This window comes from Diplotaxodon limnothrissa, linkage group LG5, assembly GCF_057381915.1.
Source record: "Diplotaxodon limnothrissa isolate DT_005_m linkage group LG5, D_limnothrissa_male_GT1.1, whole genome shotgun sequence".
Taxonomy (NCBI): domain Eukaryota; kingdom Metazoa; phylum Chordata; class Actinopteri; order Cichliformes; family Cichlidae; genus Diplotaxodon; species Diplotaxodon limnothrissa.
The window spans coordinates 8,463,499-8,486,091 of NC_140600.1; the positions used below are offsets into that span (position 1 = coordinate 8,463,499).

The following is a 22,593-nucleotide window of genomic DNA, read 5'->3' on the forward strand; positions in this document are numbered from 1 at the left end:
GAGAAAGGGACTTCAAGACATTTGGTCAGGAGAAAGTTTTCTCAAGTATTATCACAGACCTTAAAGATCTAGAAGATACAGGGATTGAGACAGATGATGGAAATACCCTCAAAGCGGCCTTGATTTCCATTTGTGGAGATAATCTTGGTTCACACTGCTTAGGTGGTTTCACTGAAAACTTCAGTTGTAGTACGCATTTTTGTAGATACTGCTTGATTGAAAGGACAGACTTTGAAAAGACACCACTAAAGCTTGGTCCAAAAAGAACCATCACTGGTCACAAGGAGAGTGTACAACAGCTATCCACCACTGACCAAGACATGGTACAGGGGGTAAAGTTTGACTCACCTTTCAATTCTCTGAAATATTTTCATGTCTGTACTGGGCTTCCCCCATGTTTGGGTCATGATTTATTTGAAGGTGTAGTCTCTAATGACTTGGCATTGTACATCAGTCATTTAGTGAAACAGGAAAAGCATTTCACTTATGCACAACTAAACAGGTCGATCACACAGTTTAAATACTCAGGGAATGATAGTCTCAGTAAACCATGTGAGGTTAAGGAGTGTGGCAAAAAACTTTCTGGTTCTGCAGCACAGAACTGGTGTCTGTTGCGACTGTTGCCATTGTTGGTTGGTGACAGGATAAAAAATCCTGAGGACAGTCAGGTCTGGCAACTTTATCTACAGCTCAAGGAAATGGTTGAGCTCATATGTGCTCCCAAGATCCATCATGACCAGATTGCATACCTTAAGATAATAACAGAGGAGTATGTTCATTCAAGACACACAATTTTCCCTAATCACCCACTCAAGCCCAAGCATCACTATTTACTGCACTATAGTGACCTCTTTTTGCACTTTGGGCCTCTTATTCGCTTGTGGACTCTCCGGTTCGAGAGTAAGCATTCGTATTTCAAGGAATGCGCCCGGAAACTGCACAACTTTGTTCACCTTTGTAAAACACTGGCAGAAAGGCACCAGCTGCTTCAGGCGTACCTCAGCAGTGGACCATTGTTTGCTCCAGCAGTTCAAGCAGTTGGTGAAACTAGTGAATATGATGAGCAGTTGTACAATGGTCTAATTCAGGAGTCTGTCAGGACAGCTGGCTTGATGAAAGAAACAACGTCAGAGGTATCAGCAGTAGTTTACAAAGGAACAAAATATTGCAAAGGGCTTGTTGTTGCTATGGGTCATGATGAATGTGGCCACATCTTTGGAAAAATCTCAGTGATCCTCATCAGTCACAAACAAGTACACTTTGTTTTGGACATCCTTCAATCTGTGATACTGATCAACCTTGGACTTCACTGTCTACACAATTCTGAAAAAAGATTCATATGTGTTCAAGCAGACAGTTTGTTTGATTACTACCCTCTGCCAGTGTATATCGCTTCAGGTTTAACCGTTGTATCTTTGCATCATTCAATATCATCCTCTTAATTCATTGCAGATATGGACAGCGGCAGCCTACATCATGAAATTAACCTGGCATTACCTGACCTGCATGAAGAGACAAAGAGGGCAGTTATTGAGCACCTGACAGACATTATTGGTGTTAGAAACAGAGAAGATCTCCTGTTTGTTGAGCCTGATGATATCAAGCCTTTCTTGACACCAATTCAAAGTCGAAGACTTGTTCAAGTATTCAGAAAAGGTGAGAATGCATTAATGTCATAAATGGTTGCAGTCCTATCTTGAAAATAGTTGTAAATTAGTTATTTTGAGAGTTATTTTGAAATTGTTATAGCTTTCAAAACTAAAACTAGCTTTCATTGCCATTGGTATTATTTCTCCAACACTCTTGCTTTTGTGTCTTATATAAGAGTATTACTCAATAAATACTCCAAAAAACCCATCTGTACATAGTTAATGTGGAATTGTTCTGCTGTGTTTATGTGTGTGTGTGTGTGTGTGTGTGTGTGTGTGTGTGTGTGTGTGTGAATATCGACGACCAAGTGGAGTCTGGCTCTTCAAACAACCCAAAGGAACCTGAAACCACCTGCTCAACAACTGTGCAAATGCCACTACAGGGTAGTTCACTCTGTTCTGCACAAGCATCAGGTCAACTCCCTTCCACACAACCAAATGTAAGCAACACCTCCTGGATCAGCAATTTTTCAGTTCCCTGGGAGAAGATGCCAACAAGACTTTCACAGACCTTGGCAACTGGTGGAATGGCTCACCCAGAAGACAGGAGAATAATGATTAGGACTGTTGTAGAAGGAATGCGAGTACACTGCCCCAACCCTAACAGAGCTGCTTGTGGGGAGGTAGCTAGAGCTATTGTATCTAAGTATCCCGCTACCTTTGCAGATAAGACTGCAGAAGGTGAGCAATTAGGCTGTGGTTATTATTCCCTACTCAAACAGCTTAAAACAAGAGTTGAACATGTAAATAGAGACAATGTCAGCAGCAGAATCCGGCAGCCAAGGAAAAGGTCTACCAGGGAAAACAATGAGGGTGATGTTACCATCAAAAGGGGGAGATCTGAACTTGATAGCTATGGTTGCATCAACTGGCAACCCACAACCCTACCAGAAGGAGAAACGACTGAAACTTTGGAGACAAAAAGACAGACTATGTCAACTGTCTTCAGATCAGCAGGTCCTCAAGCAATTGAAACAACAGATGTAAATACTTATATGTCTTTGACTTATATTTACCAGAGGCACATGCTTAATTCTTGGCCTGCCCCCACCTTATGTGAGGTTCAAGAGCATTGGCCATTTCTTTTTACTAAAAGAGGCCTCTGCACTCACTTCCACACACTCACAGATATTGAGGTAGAGACACGTCTCAGTGAAGCCCTTCTTACGAAAGGAAGGAGAATTTTGAACTTCTTTCAAAGCCAGAGACTTCAGTGGAACAAGGAGATTGAACATCTGCTACGTGAGTGCGACAGTGCAAAGCTGAACCACAACCAGATCGCCACAGCAGCCATCCTCCTTCTGATGAAGTACTTCCAAGAAAAAGAGGACTCAATCTTCATCTTGGCTGACGTAATTATATTTAAAATTTTACACATGCACTATCAATACTGTCAACATAAACAAAGGAAAAATATTTCAATGATTTTGGGTATCATCATTCAAATCAGTTCGTTTTGTGTTTTAAAGGCTTTTTCCACCAAGATGTCTGTTGAGAGAGAGATGACCTTACCCATCACACCAAGGGTAATAGCGCTTGGTAAGTAAATAGTTTCAATCCTCTTGTAATATTTTTGTAAAAAATCTATGTAATTATTGTGGTATTTGTACCCACAACAACTTACTTAACAGGGGTTTGTCTGTTTTATATTGTATAAAAATAGAATACACACAGTTTGCTGCTGTTTCTCTTATTATTTATTATACACAATGACCAACAGGAAAAAACAACCTAACATTTCAGCACAGGCCAAAATGCAAAGACATAAGGCAGTTTTTTCCTGTAATTGATCATAATTTTCATTAGATAATAAATAATAAGAGAAATAGCAGCAAACCGTGTGGATTCTATTTTTGTACAGTGTGAGGCCTGCTATCCAGCATTCTTTTGGAAACCTTATTTGTAAGGGTGAGCACATTGTCTTATTGGACTCTTGTCTGTTTTTAGGGAATAATTTCATGTCTGCAAGCCGCTGGATGATCAGTTTGGAGGGCAAGGTATTTTATGAGCCTGAGCAGATGCATGACTTTGCCAGCACCCTTGCTGTCTTCTTTGCGTCATACTACGTTTTCAACCTTGAGTATCAGGAGTCAGCGTCCATCACACTGGAGATAATACAGAGGTAAATACTTTACACCATTTAAGAATGAAATATATGTGATAGCTTGACTACAGTTGCAGAAACATATAGGTGATTGCTGTAACGTATGTTTTAATTTTGAAATTAAAGCAGCCTTTTTTCCGTTAAAAGGTTCTTTGTGAGGATCAATCCAGACATGGGAACAAAATGCCCTGCAAAACTTGGTACAAGCCGCAAGACAGGTTGTGTCGTAAAGAGGAAGGTTACAAGCATCAGCCCTCGGATCACCACCTTCCTCCAGCGGCTCTCTGAGTTTGAATGGAGGACTTCCAACTAGGTAAGAACAGAGATGATAATATCTTTTACATAGCTGATAATTATATACATACTGTACACACATCCATACAACAGTATGAATGATCTCAGACAGATGTGAACAAGTGAATAACCTGAGCAAACATGAATATTGATGATGTGTCTTTGACAGGTGGTGATGAAGACTACGCTGAACCCGACCATCCTGGTAACGGAAATCTAAATCCCATGTCACATTCTATTTCCTGGGACCCACTGATAATTATTACATTTTGTAAATGAGTTTTGTTTTATAATTGTAATAGTTTATTTAATGTTCATGCTGGTGGGTTTGTCCTGTTTTTAGTGGAATGAAAAACTGTTTTCCTTAAAAAAAATCAGACAGAAAGGTGAAGGACTGTGTAGTTTTCATGTACGCTTCTATTTATTTTGGTTATTGGCATTGTTTTTATTCAGTTGAAAAATGTTTTTCTTGTTAAAAAAATATCAACAATAAATGTTGGTTTAATTCACTATTCTGAGACTACTTTATTGAATTATATTGTTTTTTGTAAATGTTCTTATATTGAATATGAATGTTAATATTATTTTATATGCTGTAAAACACAATTACAGTCTAAACAAATTATACTGTACACAATTACAGTGTTATACCATAAACCACATTTGCAGTACAGTGATACTATAAAACTTAATCACGGTAAGTCTTTCTAACTGTAAACCACGTTTACAGTAAAGCTGTTATACTGTAATATATGTTTACAGTAAAGTGGTTGAACTGTAAAACATCACAACAGTAAAGATACTGTAGATCAGTAATTACAGTAACTTACTGGCAATAGTGTTGCCAGTAAGTTAATGTAAAAATACAATAAAATGTCTAACAGTGTATTATTTATGCTCTTTTGGTCTGACAGCCCTTTGAAGTTAATTTGAAGACAGTGTATTTCAGGGACTCTTTTAAGTTTGGTTGGAGACTCTACAGTGCTCTGGCTCAGTATGGGCTCGAGCATCTGTCTCTTTGTGTTAATCGTGCAGTGGACCTGTGTCTCCCTGCCTTCCATGCAGTGCGTGCTTTGATAAGAAACTTTGCCAGTGGGGAAGGAGAAGCCCTTAATGAAATAAATATGATGTTCTTTGCTGTTAAAAACATCACTGGAAGCAGCAGATGCCAGAAACCACGCAGCATCCTTGCCTGCAGCTAACAGCAGATTCCAATAAGAATCCTAAAAGCTTGTCTGTTGGACCTCTCATAGATTATCTATCAGCTCAGATTTTGGGAAATTCTGGCCTACTATGATGAGCTGGTTTAAAGGTGGAATAACACGGTGGACGTGTAACCGGCGTTTGTGTCGTTTCAGCTGTTTTTCTTGTCCGCAGTGCATGTGCTATCCTGCCAAGTAGATGTTTGCTTGGAGCCAAACAGATCCTGCTTCCATGGAGTCGTAAACCGAGCTAGTTTAAACTAAAGCATCATTTGGATGCAGCAATAGGTCTGCGCCTGCACGATGGAACTCAATTTCTGCCGGTTTCAGTGGTTTCATAATTTCCAAGCGAGCGGGGGAAACAGATCTCTCTCACCTCAGCACAGCGTGAAGTAAAGGGAGTGCTGCATCTTCGGTTTCGGAAATTTACTGATAATAGGCGACACAGACACCTCCTATATGAGGCCAAAAGGTGTGCGGGGGCAGGGGGTTCAGGATGCTATTAGACATGCAGCCAGGACAGAGCAGAAATCCAGTTTCAGCTCTAAGACTTAAATATGCTGTTGGCCTCTCACAAGTTTGGTTTCCCAATTTTGGGGAACCCACTGGTAGAATCCAAAAAGGTGATTGCAGTAGGCAGCAATAATACTGATCTAGGTAATGTGAGATGGATGAGCCAGAGGAACAAATAATTTGCACCAGTTCTCACCAGAATTGCCGTTTTGTTTCCTCACAGCATGTTAGTATAATTGAACTGAGCTTAAAACCCTTTTCATCCCAGGAGGGCGATTTAAGCAGGCAAACAATTTCCAGCACCGCCACCGATTTATAAAAAGTACATTTAAAAAACAAATATGCACAAGGTGAACTGAGACAATCTTCTGGTTCTAATGACTTTAAATTAGTCTTGGAAGAAATGTGGAATTAAAATACACGACTGCTAATATAGCCCTAAAAGTAATATTTTAGAAAAAATATTCTGGCAGCTTTTTCCACAATTTCAGAGTTTCTCATAAAGATGTTAATGAAAAGCAGATCATTATGATCATCATTACAAAGAATAATTGCTACCTCATGTTTCAAAGGGAACATTAAGGTGATGGTTGAACCTCAACCGGCAGCTCTGACTCATGTTTCTGTGCTTACTCAGCCAGTTTGGATAATTAAATTCTAAGCAAGGGACTGGAGCCCGGGATCAACTTATTAACATCCTGATTGTCTATGAATATGCATTACTGGTGTGCTATGTCCATCCCCGTGTCTGTTCCACTTTCCTCCGAGGCCATCGTCTCACTTCACTCTCTTCTGAAGAGCCATTATGTTTCCCACTGCAGAGGAGATAGATGCTTCATTATTAAACAGGCAGCCTTTGAAGTAGTTCGGATTGATCTGTCCACCCGCAATTTAAACAATCCTGCGTGTGTTAAGGGGAGGCGAGCGGCAAGGATCAATAGCTAAACACTTATAGTAATTTCATTTTTGACTTATAGCTCGGCGCATCGTGCATGCAGATCTGGCCGGCTTGAACTGGAGTAACGGAGGAACACAGCCACTTAAACCACTCTCAGCCTCAGAATACTTTCACACAGAACACATGCTTGTTTTCAAAGTGCAACAACACTTTTATCTCTCACTGACTTTTAGGCTGTCTCATCTACTATTCAGTTCTCTCAGTGGAAATGTCTTAATGATGCAACTTTGGGAAAAGACGATAAATTTACAGACGGGTTACAAATGGAGAGGAGAAAGCTGAATAAAAAATGGAGAAACATAACACTGGATAAGTACGAACAAGGACCGAGCGTTGCCCCCCCGGTTGCGTGCATCAGAACAAAAACAAGCTTCTAAACCCCTTTGATACTACACAGCACTACATGTACACATTTTTGTACATGAAGTTCAATCTATCGATCAGTATCTTAGAAAACATTTCAAAAAATTATTACAGAATGGTAAACCTAGCATCTTACATTACCTATTACATCACTTTCTAGGTTGTGAAGATACCAAAACATTGCAGTGATTTTAACTGTACTACAGCAGGGATTAGGTAACATTTACCAATTATGTCTAACTTTATTTCAATAAAATATTGAAGTGCTTCTGGCTTTGTTTTGTGTTATGGAGCAGTTGTGGTGCTATTGTTAAAAACTGTCAAGATCAACACAAATTTTAGCAAATAGCGATTGGCACCCACCTGTTACTTTAGGTACACCTTGCTACTACCAGGCTGGACGCCCCTGTTTCCATTTAGAAGTGCATTCATAGATAGATCACAGTGTTGGAAACATTCCTCAGAGGCTTTGGTCCATATTGACATGATAGCATCGCACGGTTGCTGCAGATTTGTTGGCTGCACATCCATGATGTGAATCATTCATTCCACAAAATCCCAAAGGTGCTCTATCAGATGGATCAATGCTTTCATGGTGTATGCGCCAAATTTCTACCCAACCGTTCAAATACTGCCCCATATTTAGGACCCATCAGACCAGGGAACATTTTTCCAGTTTTCTGTTTTTCTGACGAGGCCATGCAAATTATAGCTTCAGTTTCCTGTTCTTAGCTGACAGGACTGGCCCCCGGTGTGCTCCCATGCTTCAAAGTTGGGAGCGTTGTGCATTCAGACGTCATCTTCTTCATAGCTCGGTTGTATTGAGTTGTTATTTTTGAGCTACGGTTGCCTTCCTATCAGCTCGAAGCAGTCTGGCCATTCTCCTCTGACAACTGGCATCGTCGAGGCATTTTCTCCCAGAGAACTGCTGCTCACTGGATCTTTTTTTGTGTTTCAGACACAACCCCAGAGATGGTTGTGCAGAAAAATTCCACTAGATCAGCAGCTTCTGAAATACTCTGCCCAGTCCATCTATCACTAACAACCATGCTGCGTTCACCTTTCTTCCCCCAGTTTTGTTGCTCAGGTTGAAATCCAGCATGCCTGGATGTCTTGAATTGCTGCCATGTAATTGGCTGATTAGATATTTGCATTAGTGGGTTAAAAAAGAGTACTTAATTAAGCGGCCAGTGAGTGGATACTCATAAGGGCACCTGCAGTCAAGTTCTAAAGATAATAAGTGTATAATCACAGTAACCTGTTACTATATAGCCACGCTCGATACTTTCAAACATTAGAATTTGACTGCATATGCAATAAGGCTGGTGACAAACCATTCCCACTAAGTGAAGTAGAACCGTACTGGGAGCACAAATTAATTGTAGCATGTGGAATGACTTTAAACCTCTGAAATGCACTGCTGCTGCTGTAAACAAAGCCCAGAAATGGTAAAACACTGCATTAAACAGGTGAATAAAGTCATGTGCAAAGAAAAAACAAAGGTCTTAAATTTAGATTTAGCTCACAGGTCCAAAACATATTCCAAAGTAAGGCAGCGGATTCATTTTAATATGCAGCCCAAACCAAAATTACACATCAAAGTCTTTACAGGTGTAGTGAAGTGGTACACACAGACTACACAGACTGACATATAGATGCAAGAGATGTCTCGACTCAGTTTGTGCTAATGAAATAATAAAAAAAAAATCTGGGTTTTGGAGTTTGAGTGAGCTTAATCTGTTCCTCTGCTCTGCTTGAGGCTAGCAGCTCAAGGCTTCATTAGCTCCATAACACACAGAAATCCCAGATGGAGCCGTTGGTGGTTAAGTTGTGTTGAGAGTAATGCAGGCATGAGGTTTTTACAGAAAAAAACACATTTATGGTAAATGATTTAGGCTACATGTTCTTTGATACTGACCAGCTCTTTAATGAGACTGTCATGTCCAAGCTGGACTCTTCTCCAGTGCATTGTTTAGAGCTGTTTTGTCAAAGCATGAGGTTTCCCTTCACGTCTGTGCCCTGATGCTCTGAGGGAACTGTTACTCCTGCTCTTGATGTGTCAGTGAGCATGTTTATTGTTTGAACGTGCATGTTTTAACCCAAGCCATGACCGTTTTAAGTGCAAAAATATAACCAATTAGCACCAAGAGCAAACTTGGCAGTTTTCAGATCAACAGTCTAACCATTTTGTTTTTGGAGCCTAAACCCAAGCAGCGAGTGGGAAAACTCAAAAGGTGAAAATGTTAGGTGTCGCTGTGTGCAGACAGGAATAGGACCCAAGGTGCAGACTCCGGAGACAGTCGTGAACTCAAAAAGGCTTTAATTTGGTACTCAAAAATATAACATAACTGAAAAAACTCAAAACAAACTTAAACCAGAGGAATGACAGAACACACAGCTAAGAAAACGGTAGATCGCGACCCGGACACAGAGAAACACAGGGCTTAAATACACAGAGGGAGTAATCAGGGAATGAATAACAGGAGGGAAACACAGCTGGGGCAAATCAGAACTGACGAGACAAAAGGAAGCGTAAACTGAACACACTAAGACAGAGACCTTCAAAGTAAAACAGGAAACACATTACATAGACTCACATGCAGGCACTACAGAGGGAACAGAGACGTGGGACCAGGGCAGACACAAACACTGACTGAACACGGGGATATAGGAACTAAGGATACATAGAGACGCGAACTAGACAAGGGGATGCAGGTGATAGGGGAGACAGAGCAACTAAAGAAGACAGTAGTGATGGGATTTCCGGCTCTTTTTAGAGATCCGGCTCTTTCGGTTCGGCTCACTAAAAAGAGCCGGCTCTTTCGGCTCCGAACCGGCTCTTCAGGTTGTTTTGTTGCTTTAATTAATTTATTATTAACAATAATATAAAATTATGCACAAAAGGAATTACTAACATAAAAACAAGTGGTTTTATTTATATATGTTTATATATAAATATATGCGGTGGCCCCTAAAGACAAAACACGTACAAACTCCAAAACACATTTCTAGCATGAACTGAACTTCCAAAGCAGAGCTACTAGATCACTTAAATTACACAATTGAAAGCATGTGTGTATTGTTTGTGTATTTATACACAGGCACTCATATATATATTCAAATAATTAAAAAAAAAGTTCATTTACCTGTTATTACCACACACCAAATCCGGTCGTTGGTACTTGCTGGCTTGTGTAGCCACAAGATAACAAAGGCTCAACACTGCGCCCAGCATCCTGGAGCACTTCTGTTGTCTTTTGTACGTGTTTTGAGTTTTTATATGCTTCTGAGTTTTTATGTGCTTCGGAGTTTGTACGTGTTTTTACGTGTTTTGGAGTTTTTACGTGTTTTGGAGTTTGTACGTGTTTTTACGTGTTTTGGAGTTTGTACATGCTTCAGAGTTCGTACGTGATTTGAAGTTTGTATGTGCTTTGTCTCTAGGGGCCACCGTAAATATACTTTTATTTATTCACTCCACATAAAATGTAATAAATAAATCATATAATACAAAAATCAACTATTCACATTTCAAGTTTTAACTATTTAAATTTTCAGCTTTTTCCTTTCACAAATTTAAAGTGAAAAGAACACAAAACACTGCAAACCACAACACAATTAAATATAAATTATAATATGAAAACTAAAAGAACATGCATATTCTCTGTCATATGGACCTGCATGAATAAACTTTCTCAATCCTTTATCATCTGCAACTGAAAATAGTTGTGGATGATTACTATACCTTTCTAATGTTGTTGTCCCTGCCTCTCTTTCTCTCTCTCTGGCTCTGTTCCTGTGCTACTGAGTGTAACTACCGCCCCTCCCCCCTCTGCCCAGCGTAAAGCACAAGGCTCGCGTGCAGAGTGAAGCGGAAAAAAAGTGCGAGAGAGAGGCTGAGAGAAAGAAAAAAAAAAAAAAACCCCACGTGACGGCTCGCGATAAGGAGCCGGCTCGCGTCGTTCACGTCAAAGAGCCGGCTCTAAGAGCCATTTCGTTCGCGAACGACCCATCACTAGAAGACAGAGACATAAGCCATAAGACGGAACTCAAAGAAACCAAAAACTAGAAATTATAAATAATAACATAAACTCAAAAACCCTGGGTCGACGACCCAGGCATCCTAACAGAAAAACACAAATGTCCTACTGGGATAGGAACAGCGACCTCCTGGCAAACAAACTGCAACCTTGGTACTAGATTATCTGACTCTAAGAGTTTTTAGGAGTGTGCCTTGCTAGTAACCCTGAAAGCAAATATAGTGTATAGAGTCTCATGGCAATCTTACACACATACTGTCCACTAGCTTTCCCAGCATATTGCAGCACTGCAGCACTGGTTTCTGAGAACAGGAAAGGATTAATCAAAACAGCCTCAGCAATATCTCATCAGTGATTAATTATATCTAACTCGGGCTCTCAAAATAATAGCCTACCTTGTTAATTTAGCAAGCACAATAGGGAACTGATACCTCCGTATTATTGCTTTTCATGGACACGCTCCCATTATTTTTATTTACAAGAGGGGGCAGAATAAGGATGCCCTGCCCTTTGGGCCAATAAATCCCATCATCTCTGTATGCAAAAAGTGAGGGAGTCAATAGGCTGTGTGCTGTTAGCTGTTGACTTGGTGATGAAATCAGAGAGGGGATTGTGCCATCCTCATCCTGACGACACTACAAGAAATAAGAGCAGCTCCTCGCGCAGTTAGGGTTTATTATATTGGCTTATTATAAGACATATTATATATTTGATTGCACGAGAAGCTGTCTAAAAAAAGAAAAACAAAAGGAAACACATTTAAAAGTGTTTATGTGTCACATTGTCATGGCACACAGGGGTACGTGAACGTAACAGCAGTGGAAACAATAAGAGATGGTGTCACCTCGCTGCCCCATTTCCCCTGCTTTTTTATTCAGATGTGATCACTTGTTGACAGAGAGGGCTTAAAAATGTTCTTGCTGGATTGACACCAGCGGGGTTTTTTCCCTTTTTTTCCTTTCTTTTGCGCACTTCCCCCTCAGCAGCACGCGGACAGTACAGGCTATGTGCCCGAGCGTGTCTTCCTCCCTCCTCCTGCCTGCCTCCCTGCATCTGACAGCGTCCCTCCCTCTTTCTCTCTCCTCCACCTCCCTCTCTCATTACGCCTTTCACCGGCAAAACTCCAACACACACATACACACACATAAACACACAGACACACGCGCCACCTTCCCCTTAAACCGGGAAATAAACACGAAGCGACGGCAGGAGCAGGACCGAACTCCCCCGGCCCGCACCATCCATGGTCCTCCCCTGGATGTCTGTCTGACAGGAGGGTATGTTGACTATCTTCATCTTTTTTTTAAAATTAGCACACTGTTGGTTTTTATTTGAATGTCGCGCTTTGGTGCTTCCTTCCTTTTCCACACGTAATTGTATGATCACGGCTTCTTGTTACGGTCTTTTTGTGCTGCAGTGGGGCGGGAGGGGACGGGGGCTTTTATCCAAGCTGCAGCTACTTCACGTAGAAGCGATCATTGTAGAAGGCGCACGGACTATGCCCGCTTGCCTGCGCCGTCCTCTGCCGAGGGATGAATAACATTATGGGAATGGAGCAGGGGCAGGAGCGAGTTGTTTGCGCCCGCTGGTATCAGAGCTGCAAGCCTGCAGCCAGGCAGCCCCTCCCTCCCTCTCTCTCTTATATATACGTGATGTTTTCATCCTGAAGTTAAAAGTTGCTGCTTTAAGAACAAAATCGCCTTCTGTGTTTGTGTCTCAGCCTGTCAGGGCAAACTGGATCTTCTCTTGTTTAAGTCTGTTCGTTCTCAAATGCACCCATCAGCACTTATGCAACAGCCACCCTGACAAACACACACACACACACACACACACACACACACACACACACACACACACACACACACACACAGAGGAGTTACTTGCACAATGTTGCCTCCCATCAACACCTCTGGCTTACCCACACAAAGCAGTTATATTTAGCTTCCAAAACAAAGTGGAGGGGGTGTACAGTGCATTTAATGCTGTAAAACCCACAGTGAGTGATTCTGTCAGTGCTGTGGCCTGAAACAGTGACTTTAGTGAAAACTGTGAAGGCAGTTTGGCCGCAGAGGTGAACACTGAGGCAGGTCACGTTATGGAAGTGACCTCACCTTCGCCCCCCTGCCCTCTGGCTTTCACTAGTTATGTGGACTTGGTTGGAGAGTTGGAAGGACTTGCCTTCAGGATGCTTTAGTAGGAATCTTTCAGCATTTGCATGGCTTTCCCAATGACATTTGATAGCTTTGATGTTTCATGCCGATTGAGTTGTTAACAGCTGATGCAAAGGGATATTTCCAAATGTTTATAACCTCTTCCTATTGATTTTGTCATCCTTAAATTTGTGCAAGTCAGACAGTCCCCTCTGCAGGGTTCCTGGCCTGCTCCCTGCCCCCATACAGGTGTGCTTATGGCACTTTGTCAACACATTTCTTCAGGCCGCACATGCACCGTCAGCCTCAGCTGGCAGGCCTGCTGTCACACCGCATCTATGTCGTTAACATCGGACACACTCCTGCTCCTGCTGTGTCAGCCTTGCCTAATCAGCCTGCCAGCCAGCCTCCCTCCGAGCATCACCTGATGCTTCTTCTCCTCCTCCTTCTTCTTCTTCTTTTCCTTCACCAAACACCCCCACCCCCACGCCTCCTACCTGCAGGGGAGCCATTACCTCATCTCAGCACCAGTTTCTGCACTGCTAGCTCATCATTATTTTTGCATCAAATTGCGATCATACGACGTTCAGACATGGGAAAGTGCTCCAAACTCAACGATTCTCTGTGTCTTGTCTTTTTTACTGTAGTGTACACACAAAGTTTCGCTACTGATGTGCACACGTCGGTGTTTGTGCGTGATGCCCGAGGGTACTGCTGGGATTTCACAGCCCAGCATGCTGCCTAACAACATTTGCAATTCAAATGAGTTTGTATGAGGCATCTGAAGCAGCCCTCCTCTCCTCTGTGTCTCTTTGGAGGCACTTGAACTCAGCCATTTCCTATTTCAGTGTTACGTCTCTGTTGGAAAAAGAGGGCAGTTACTTGCTTCTCAGAGCCACAGAGGAGGAATATTTTAAAGTACAAATCTTCCTTCAGCCGTGATTTAGTTTGCATGTCCTTTAGCATTTGGTACAGGAACATGGAATGCTGCATAATTATGCAGGGTCACCCTGATGTTACAAACATTAATAAACAAGGCACCAAGGCTGTGTGGGTCTGTGTGTGTGCGTGCGTGTCCTGCACTCTGGCTGTCATTGCTGTTGGCCTAGCTAAATGTTTTTTGACCCGTCGTGTTTTTGTAGCTTGGCCAGTGTGGTCACGTCTCTTCCTGCCTGCTGAACTCCAGGGACCGATCCCAGACACACACACGCACACAGAAATGTATTTGCACTTCTGTGTTTGTGTAGACTACCCTGACCCCGACCCTACCCGTCTCATCTAAATGCCTCCTTCTCTAACCTTCAGTGTTATAATCTTCAAAAGCATGGATGCATCAACCTTCAGTGTAACAGCATCGATATTTCTGGCTGTGATTCTTTGAGCTGTTCAGTGTTTGCATTCTGTAGATGCTTCTCTGTGTAGTTGTTTTCACCAATAGTGGGGCTGCATTCAAATTGCATTTCTCCTCCACAAGGGCGCACAATGTATGCATGCGCAAGACGTGATGTGGAAGACAAAAGTTTGTGTATTCATAGATTACGGATCTGATCATTAGTTATCATTTAATAATGATAATAATAATAATAATAATAATAATGGATTGCATTTATATAGCGCTTTTCGAGACCCTCAAAGCGCTTTACAATTCCACTATTCATTCACTCTCACATTCACACGCTGGTGGAGGCTACAGTTGTAGCCACAGCTGCCCTGGGACAGACTGACAGGGGCGATCAGTCAGCCTCGCTGACTGATATGGCAGCAAGGCTGCAGCAAGGCTGCCATATCGCGCCATTGGCCCCTCTGGCCATCACCAGTAAGCGGTAGGTGAAGTGTCTTGCCCAAGGACACAACGACCGAGACTGTCCGAGCCGGGGCTCGAACCGGCAACCTTCCGGTTACAGGACGAACTGCCAACTCTTTGAGCCATGCTTTACCACAAGCATGACTGTCATTATTAAAAAAAAAAACTGCACAAAGAGTCGTCTCAGTCCTCATTTGGAGACATTTGTGCCTTTCTCATTATGAAAAGATTTGCTGCACCCACAAGTAAAAGCAAATAAGCTGAGATTGAAATGTAAAAGCATTGCTGTTGTGATTCATTATTACAAAATAATAAAGTTAATGAAAACAAAATATTCAAACCAGAAGCAGCAAATGGAAAGCGGTGCTAACTCTCCTACGTTTTCAGACATGGAGTACGTCAGATAGCTTCATGCTAGTGGTGCTTCCTATCAGTGAGTCTGCAAGGGTTCAAGTGATGCAAATTCCATCATCAGAGGATGTGTAAGATGTTCTATATAGAACCATGATTACAGTGTTTCAAGAGCGATATCGATAGTTAGCGATGTTATTTTGCTTTTACACACAAACATCAAAGTGCATTTTCCTAGCATTTATTTTGTGTAGTTATTTATTTACTAATTTACGCGCATTTACTGTGCTCGGATCAGCTCGTTGTTGTTTGTAGGGAACAGGGAGTGCCCACTGGTGGACAAAATATGCAATGTCAACACTCAGAACATGGCTGAAGGGTGTTTCTTCAGTTTCTTCTTTGCGTTTTACATTTTCATTTATCAGTCACCCAGATCAGCAAATAGCTTTAATCAGATGATAATATCAACACCCCATAAATCATTTGGGCGATAGTTCTTATGAAGATTAAGAATGGTGAAAATGCCACGTATCCCTCAGAGTTTTATTAAGTGCAGTTTGATGTTCAGCACAATTTCTGAACGTTGGTCTGACAGTTACTTTGTAACTACTTAGTTCAGAGCAGCTGTCAATCACTGCTGTCAGTCGTGACAACATCAGATGCTTTATAATATCAAATAAATGATGCAAAGTAAAATTTGACATGAAGTATATAATAAGAAGCCCTTAATTTGCAGTGTTTTTGATTTGGATTCTATTGTGGAGAAAGTAGTCTGGCAGGAGCTCACGTGCAAGCTACAAATTATTGGTTGAAATGTGCTTTTGAGCAACAATGTTAAATGGGAAATAGTATGTGACAAATATTGAATCAGTAATGCCATCTTCCTCTTCAGTGAGTCTCTGTACTCCAACTCCAAGGTCGTGGACTGCAGCTGCCTCTCAGCGAGTGCACCATAGTGGCACATTAAGCCATTCCCCACCTGCTAGATTGAGTGAGTGGCCATGCAGCTCACAGCTGATCTCCAGGTCAGAGCGACGTCTAGCATTCTCACGTCCACGGGTTATCAGACAGGAGAAGGATATCAAGGACCACGTGAATAGGTAAATGGTTAGTAGTGACTGAACTTTCAAAATAAGAGCACACAACTGTCTACTAGTGACTCTATAGTGTTGTTCTTTCAGACAGATGAAAGAAAAAAAGCCTAAAGGCTGCTAAAAAATCCAAGGAGAGCTCTATAATAACGTGAATCTGATATGTAAGAGATCATGTTTGGGGATTTATTTTCTCATGTCTCATCGGCTCAATAGAGAGAGGTATTTATGACCTATAATACAACCAGCCACAAGGGGCACAATCAAGATACTTTGGCTTTGCTACTGGGAAGATGTCATTTTTGTCCAATCTCAAGCCTATGCTGACTAGAATGCTGACTACTTTCACATGCAAATCGAGCATAGCCTACACACCGTGTGTCTAATGCCTGATACCTGATAAGAGATGAGTAGTACTGTGTTACTGATTGTGGGCTGATACAGCTGTAATTTTAGAGGTACAGCAGTACCTGCAGCACTCTGCAGATGTGTGTTTGTTTAGCCAATATGCACAGAGAGGGAATCTTCTCCTGTTTTACACACTCTTTTGTCAGCTTGATTTGGGGAAAAAAAACAAAAGAGGATAACACAACATTACTGCCACTGAGTCTGACAACATAATTGCAGTGGTTGCGTGATTTGTTTTTTTAATGGGGATCGAATTAAGCCTCATCAGATTGTAGCGTCCACTGCAGTCCTGTCAGAATATTATTAGGGTTCAGACTGGAACATCATTGTTTCACAGTCTGTCTCGGGGTTGCCAGCAGCAATGTCGACACTTATTTGGTCGTCCCCCGTCTTTATGACACAGGTCTCATTTTAAGCCAGTTATATCCTGCTGCTGTCTGTCTGATCAAGGCCGCGTTTTTTAGCTTTCTACAGCTTCTAGCGATTTATTTCCTTCTTCCAGTTGCATCATTCTGTTGCCCTCAGATGTGAGAATAAAGAAGGAGGAGCTATTTCATGCTGTAAGACAGTTTTATGTCGCTCTTCTGTTTCCCACCTTCGGTCACATGTGTCCTCCCTCCCCGGCGATGAGAAGCATCACTTTGTCCTTCTAAAGGGGGTGAGGTGGGGGGGATTCTTAGCTTCACCCTGAGCAGCTGTGGCTCAGCTCGCCTCAGCCTCATGATTGCAGTGACTCAGCAGGTTGTCCTTCTTTTTGCTCCTTTTCCTCCTCTTCTTTGCATACCCGCGCTCGTCTCCCTTGATCCCTCTTCGCTGCCGCCTCCCTTGAACAAATCCCCTGCCTCTGAAGGATGAGACTCATCATGTTGTTGTCTGGCTTTGATCTGGCTCACGATATCCCATAATGCTGCTTTTTCTTGCCTCCCCACAGTAAAGGAAAAATATATTTTACAGGCAAAGTTGGTTCATGTGGGGCGGTGAACAGCAGCCGCTTCTTTTCAGGTTGATTATTCCGCCTTCGCTGAGGTCTGCTGTGGAAATACTTTTATCCAGCTATTTTGGCCTCTTCCAAAAAACCAGGCCAGCAGCTATTGTTTCCTTTTGGCCGCTTCACCTAATTAGAGCCGTTGCATTCAACAGTTGTGGAGGAAGGCTAATTCCGCTGTTGATCTTTGTTCATTTCTCCCTGTGATTGCTGAGCGGGATCGTCTGAGTTTTCCGTGTAAAAATCCGGTAAAACGAGGAAAAAATAGTCGGTGCCAAGGTCGATCTCTGTGCAAACTGTTAATAAATTCATAAATCAAGACCTAAAAAGAGGATTAGGTGAGATTAGGGTTGCAAAAAGTAAAATAAGAATCACAACAATAGCCTGCTTACTGCTGCTTAGCAAAATACAGATGAGGTGATTTGCATAAAATAATTTTCGAGCATGATTAAGTTGCACGTTGCAGGTAAAGTAAGGCTGCATTTGGCCCAAGTGCTCAGTGATTAAAATGTTGCTGCTGCTGGTGCGTGGTTAACGAGATATACAGCTCAGCTAAGGACAGTAGGTACACTCTGATGTCTACATTATATTTCACTGATAATTAAACTGAAGAGGATTGTGCACCAAATGCCCAGTGAAGCAGGTGGGCGTAGTCTGCAGGCAGGCTGTGTTTGGCTGTCTTCTTGCTGGATATCACCCAGTGGTCCTCCGTGCTGGAAAATATGTTTATTGAGGGTCTTGCTGCTGCTGTTTGTTGCAGTGGTCTGTGGAGGAGTACAGTAGGCGCACATACGACTCCCACTGCCTTCGGGCCCATTGTGTGGCTTTTAAACTGGTCGGACAGGTCGGAAGGCAGATCCAGGCACAGTCATTACTCTGCACTGTGTACAGTCATGCTTGGTTACAGAGTGTGTGTTTACACTTCTCAGTTTATGCTGCGGAAACACGTGACACACTTGTGTGTGTTTTTCTGAGTTGTTCATACGTTTGTTGCACCGACTTGTTTGTGTTGCTGCTTTTGGAGCTTCGTGAAGGATCAACTGTACTGCGCTGTACACACAGAGAAAATCTGTGGCAAAGCATGCGAGCTGTGTACTTATTCTTACATCAAATCCTATTCATGACGTCATCTTTTTTTATATCACAACCGAGAAACCTCTTCAGCTTCACATATTTTCTTCTGTCACAAATCCTTTTTTAGCTAATGGGCTTTTTGTAGAGTCCATTCGGTAGCTGTTTGGACCGTGTCGTGTGATTAATCATGCCTAATTATTGGTATTGGCTCATGTTAGTCCCGTTTAACCTCTCACGTCAATTGTAAACTGGCTAAATGTTTAGAAACGGTATCATGACAAGCTAAAACTGTTTTTTGGCATGAATGATAAATATGTAACAAAAATATTAGTATCTGAATTGGCTATTGGCCAAATGCACTGCTTAAATGAAATGAAAGGATTTCATTTCATGTTAATCAGAGCCTATCATCAAGTTAGTTAACTTCCTGTGATATTGAGGTTTTCCTTTTTATTATTTCTTCTTGAACTTTCAATCAGAACTTTGAGCTATTAAACATAAAACTAAAGGCACCGAAGGACTCAGACTACTTGAAATTTGAACATCTATACTTTCATCTGCAAAGGAAGACTTTGTGATAAAATGGAAAGCTATAAAACAACTCTAAATGGACCGTATGATTAAATTGTTTTGCCATCAGTCATACTATATTTTACATTATTTTTGTCAGTTTGCTACAAAATGTGTAAACTTTGTATTTACGTTGCAAAGCGTACCATATTTTAAATTACTCAATGCATGAGTCACATCTTCCACGCAGCCATCAGTAGCAGTAACTTATGCACATAATAAAATGATCCGCTTTTAGACTTAAAATGTAGTTATGATGGAGAATCCATCACAGTGAGTTTTGTGACTGTGAGCTTAAGTATGACTGCCTTGTGGCATGCAGTGGAAATAAATGAATAGATAAGTGCAGTTTGTATTGGCTGTACTGTACAGCTGACGGCTGTAGCAGACTCCTAGTAGGTACAGAAGTTGTGCAGATCTTCAGAGCAAATTCATTAAGAGTTTTGATTTTTTTTTAAAGCAAGAGTAAACACCATCCTACACTGAGACATGCAGGCACTTCATATGGTCTGTCTACTGCTTTCCTGACACATTTAAACAGGCAAGGATTTTGATCTCTTTGAAAAAAATTGCACAAAAAAGTTGACACACATTTTTTAGTCACTTAAATACATAAAAAGGCAAAAAAGACCAGTAGCTACAGCAAAAGACACAAAAAGAAATCTCCAAAAGCTCTAAAACATGCCAGGATCTACATGTAACTCTTGCAGCAGTTGGTATCAAAGTGTAAACGACTGCTCAGATTTGATCTGTGTGGCGAGCCAGCAGTCATAGCTGTTCAAATGAAAGAAATCTCAAAATATAGAGTTGTTTGACCACAGTAATAATAGACCGTGTTTGCCCAGAGGAAATACAGCTTTCCAGGAGAAGGAACTCATGATAACTGAAACATAGAGGTGGGAGCGGCCCAGTCAAACACTGGGAGCGAGATGCGATGAGCTATGCATCAGATCAGAAAGTGCTTAGACCTTTCAACAGGAAGATGATCCAGACCGCACTAACCCGCCGAGGAGTGGCTCTAAAAGAAGAAATGGAAGCTAATGGAAAGGCTCAAAGCCCTGATTAGAATTGATCATTGGGTGGAGACATACAGTAAAACCCTTAAACATCTGTGAACTGATAGAATTATACATGGAAAAAAGTTAGAGGTTATGAAAAATTGTAGCTTTTTTTCTTAAAGGGGGGCTTTAGCTACTTTTTCCACAAAATAATAAGATATGATATTAATTTGCTGTTGAATGATGTACAGAAAGGGATGTTTTCCTTCTGACTGTTTTCAAGCACACCTTTACAGGTAGGTATTGTTTCAAAGAGGATCAAGTGTCTACTTGCACAGCTGTGCTGAAAAAGTGGATACATTCACCTTAAGTGTTGGCAGTGCTTACTTTGAGCTTTTGCTTTATCTCCCACCCACCTTTTTTCATACAGGTGAAACACGTTTCTGCACATACTGTGAGGATTTATGAGTCACAGTGTTCATTTTATGACTGCTTTACCTTCTCTTTGTATTCTGACATTACTTTGTAACGCAGTTGTTGATTAATTCAGTCCAGATGTTTAGTCTGAACTTTATTCTAGATTGTTATGTAACCAACAGAGAACCTAGACAATACCTATATAATAATATTCTGTAATGCCTTTAATATTTTATTCATAACAAGGTAATAGTATAGTTGAACATGAATAAAATTACATGCACTGATATGAATGAAACAAAATAAAAAAAGCTGGTGGGGTATTGTTGTCTAACGGGCAGCAGTAATGGAGGAGGAGAGTTAGCATAGCATGGAAAAATGCTAACAGCAAAGATATTTCACCTGTGCTGCACCGGGAGTTCTTCTTTGTCACATCTGATTTTTTACTTCATCACAAACTGCCGTTTATCTGGTTGCGGCACATAGCCGCCCCTCACTGAGCCTAGCGAGGTGTCATTGTGTTGAAAGGGAGTTTTTCCTTCCCACTTTCGCCAAGTGTTTTGCTCACATGGGGTCATCTGATTATTTTAGAATCTTTACCTTACAGTATAAATGCTTTATGGTAACTATTGTTGTCATTTGGCAATATATAAATAAAAATTGAATTGAAATTGAGGGCTGACATGCTTTCTCTCATTGTGTTCAATCTTATACTTGTCAGGAAACCTACATTTTTGGTTACAAGAAACGAGGAGGTAGCGTGACTGTAAATATCAGCAATGTGCACTAATGACTGTCACACTAAGCTAAAATGATAAAAGTTCTAATAAGTTTGTTGAATGACATGAATATACTTTTTCTTTATCTTGAGCCTGTCGTCATTTTTTGTGAAAAATTCACTAAAATTATATTCCTGCGTATACTTACATGCTACATTTTTTACTTTTGGTTTGAGTAAAGAAACACGAAACTGATGTCTCCATTCAGTCTCATCATTACAGTATAACTTATTAACACTGGTGTCGTACAGGAACAGGAACAAGTCAATTTTTACTTAAAGATTCTTTAAGCTCAGGGTTAGCTTAATTAACTACCTAGTTAAGCTAATTTCTAGCTTTGAAGTTTTAGCTCTTAGTGAGGTAACTGTAAACTTCTTCTATTACTTCTGCCTGTCCAACATTGCTGACTTGAGTGCATGTTCTTTAATGTAGTTTCCTGTCTTGTTCCTTGGTGTGCTAGTATGGCTCGCACTTCTTTAATATTGTTGTTGATTTATAATCAGCAGGCGCTCCAGTCTGTAGCGGGCCCATCTCTGCAGCAGTTATCCGTGTCCGTCGGTGCCAAACTCAGAGTACAGCAACTACTCCTTGTCATTCTGTTCAACAAGCAGCAGCGTTTTGTAAAGGAAATGAAATGTTGTTGTATTTTAGGGTGGTCCACTCCTGCTTGAAACTGCTGTGCGTTGGCTTTTGATCACTCATGCATTTGTATCGTTATCTCTCCCCGCACAGCACTCTCACTTCTCTCCCCCACCTGCACTCATAAAGTTGTAAGGCTGTTCCTCAGTAATGGAAACCTCTCACTGTTTTGGCATCAGCAGCTCCCTCTGTTTTTTATATAACTGG

General features: G+C 41.3%; 1 protein-coding gene across 1 annotated transcript; it reads left to right on the plus strand.

Moving 5' to 3' along the window:
* Positions 1-1,454: 1,454 nt before the first annotated feature.
* Positions 1,455-4,066, plus strand: LOC146631561 (uncharacterized). Its single transcript, XM_085353766.1, has 5 exons — positions 1,455-1,656; positions 1,959-3,001; positions 3,119-3,188; positions 3,597-3,771; positions 3,901-4,066. The coding sequence occupies exons 1-5, from the start codon at positions 1,455-1,457 to the stop codon at positions 4,064-4,066; spliced, it is 1,656 nt and encodes a 551-aa protein (XP_085209892.1).
* The last annotated feature ends 18,527 nt before the right edge of the window (positions 4,067-22,593 follow it).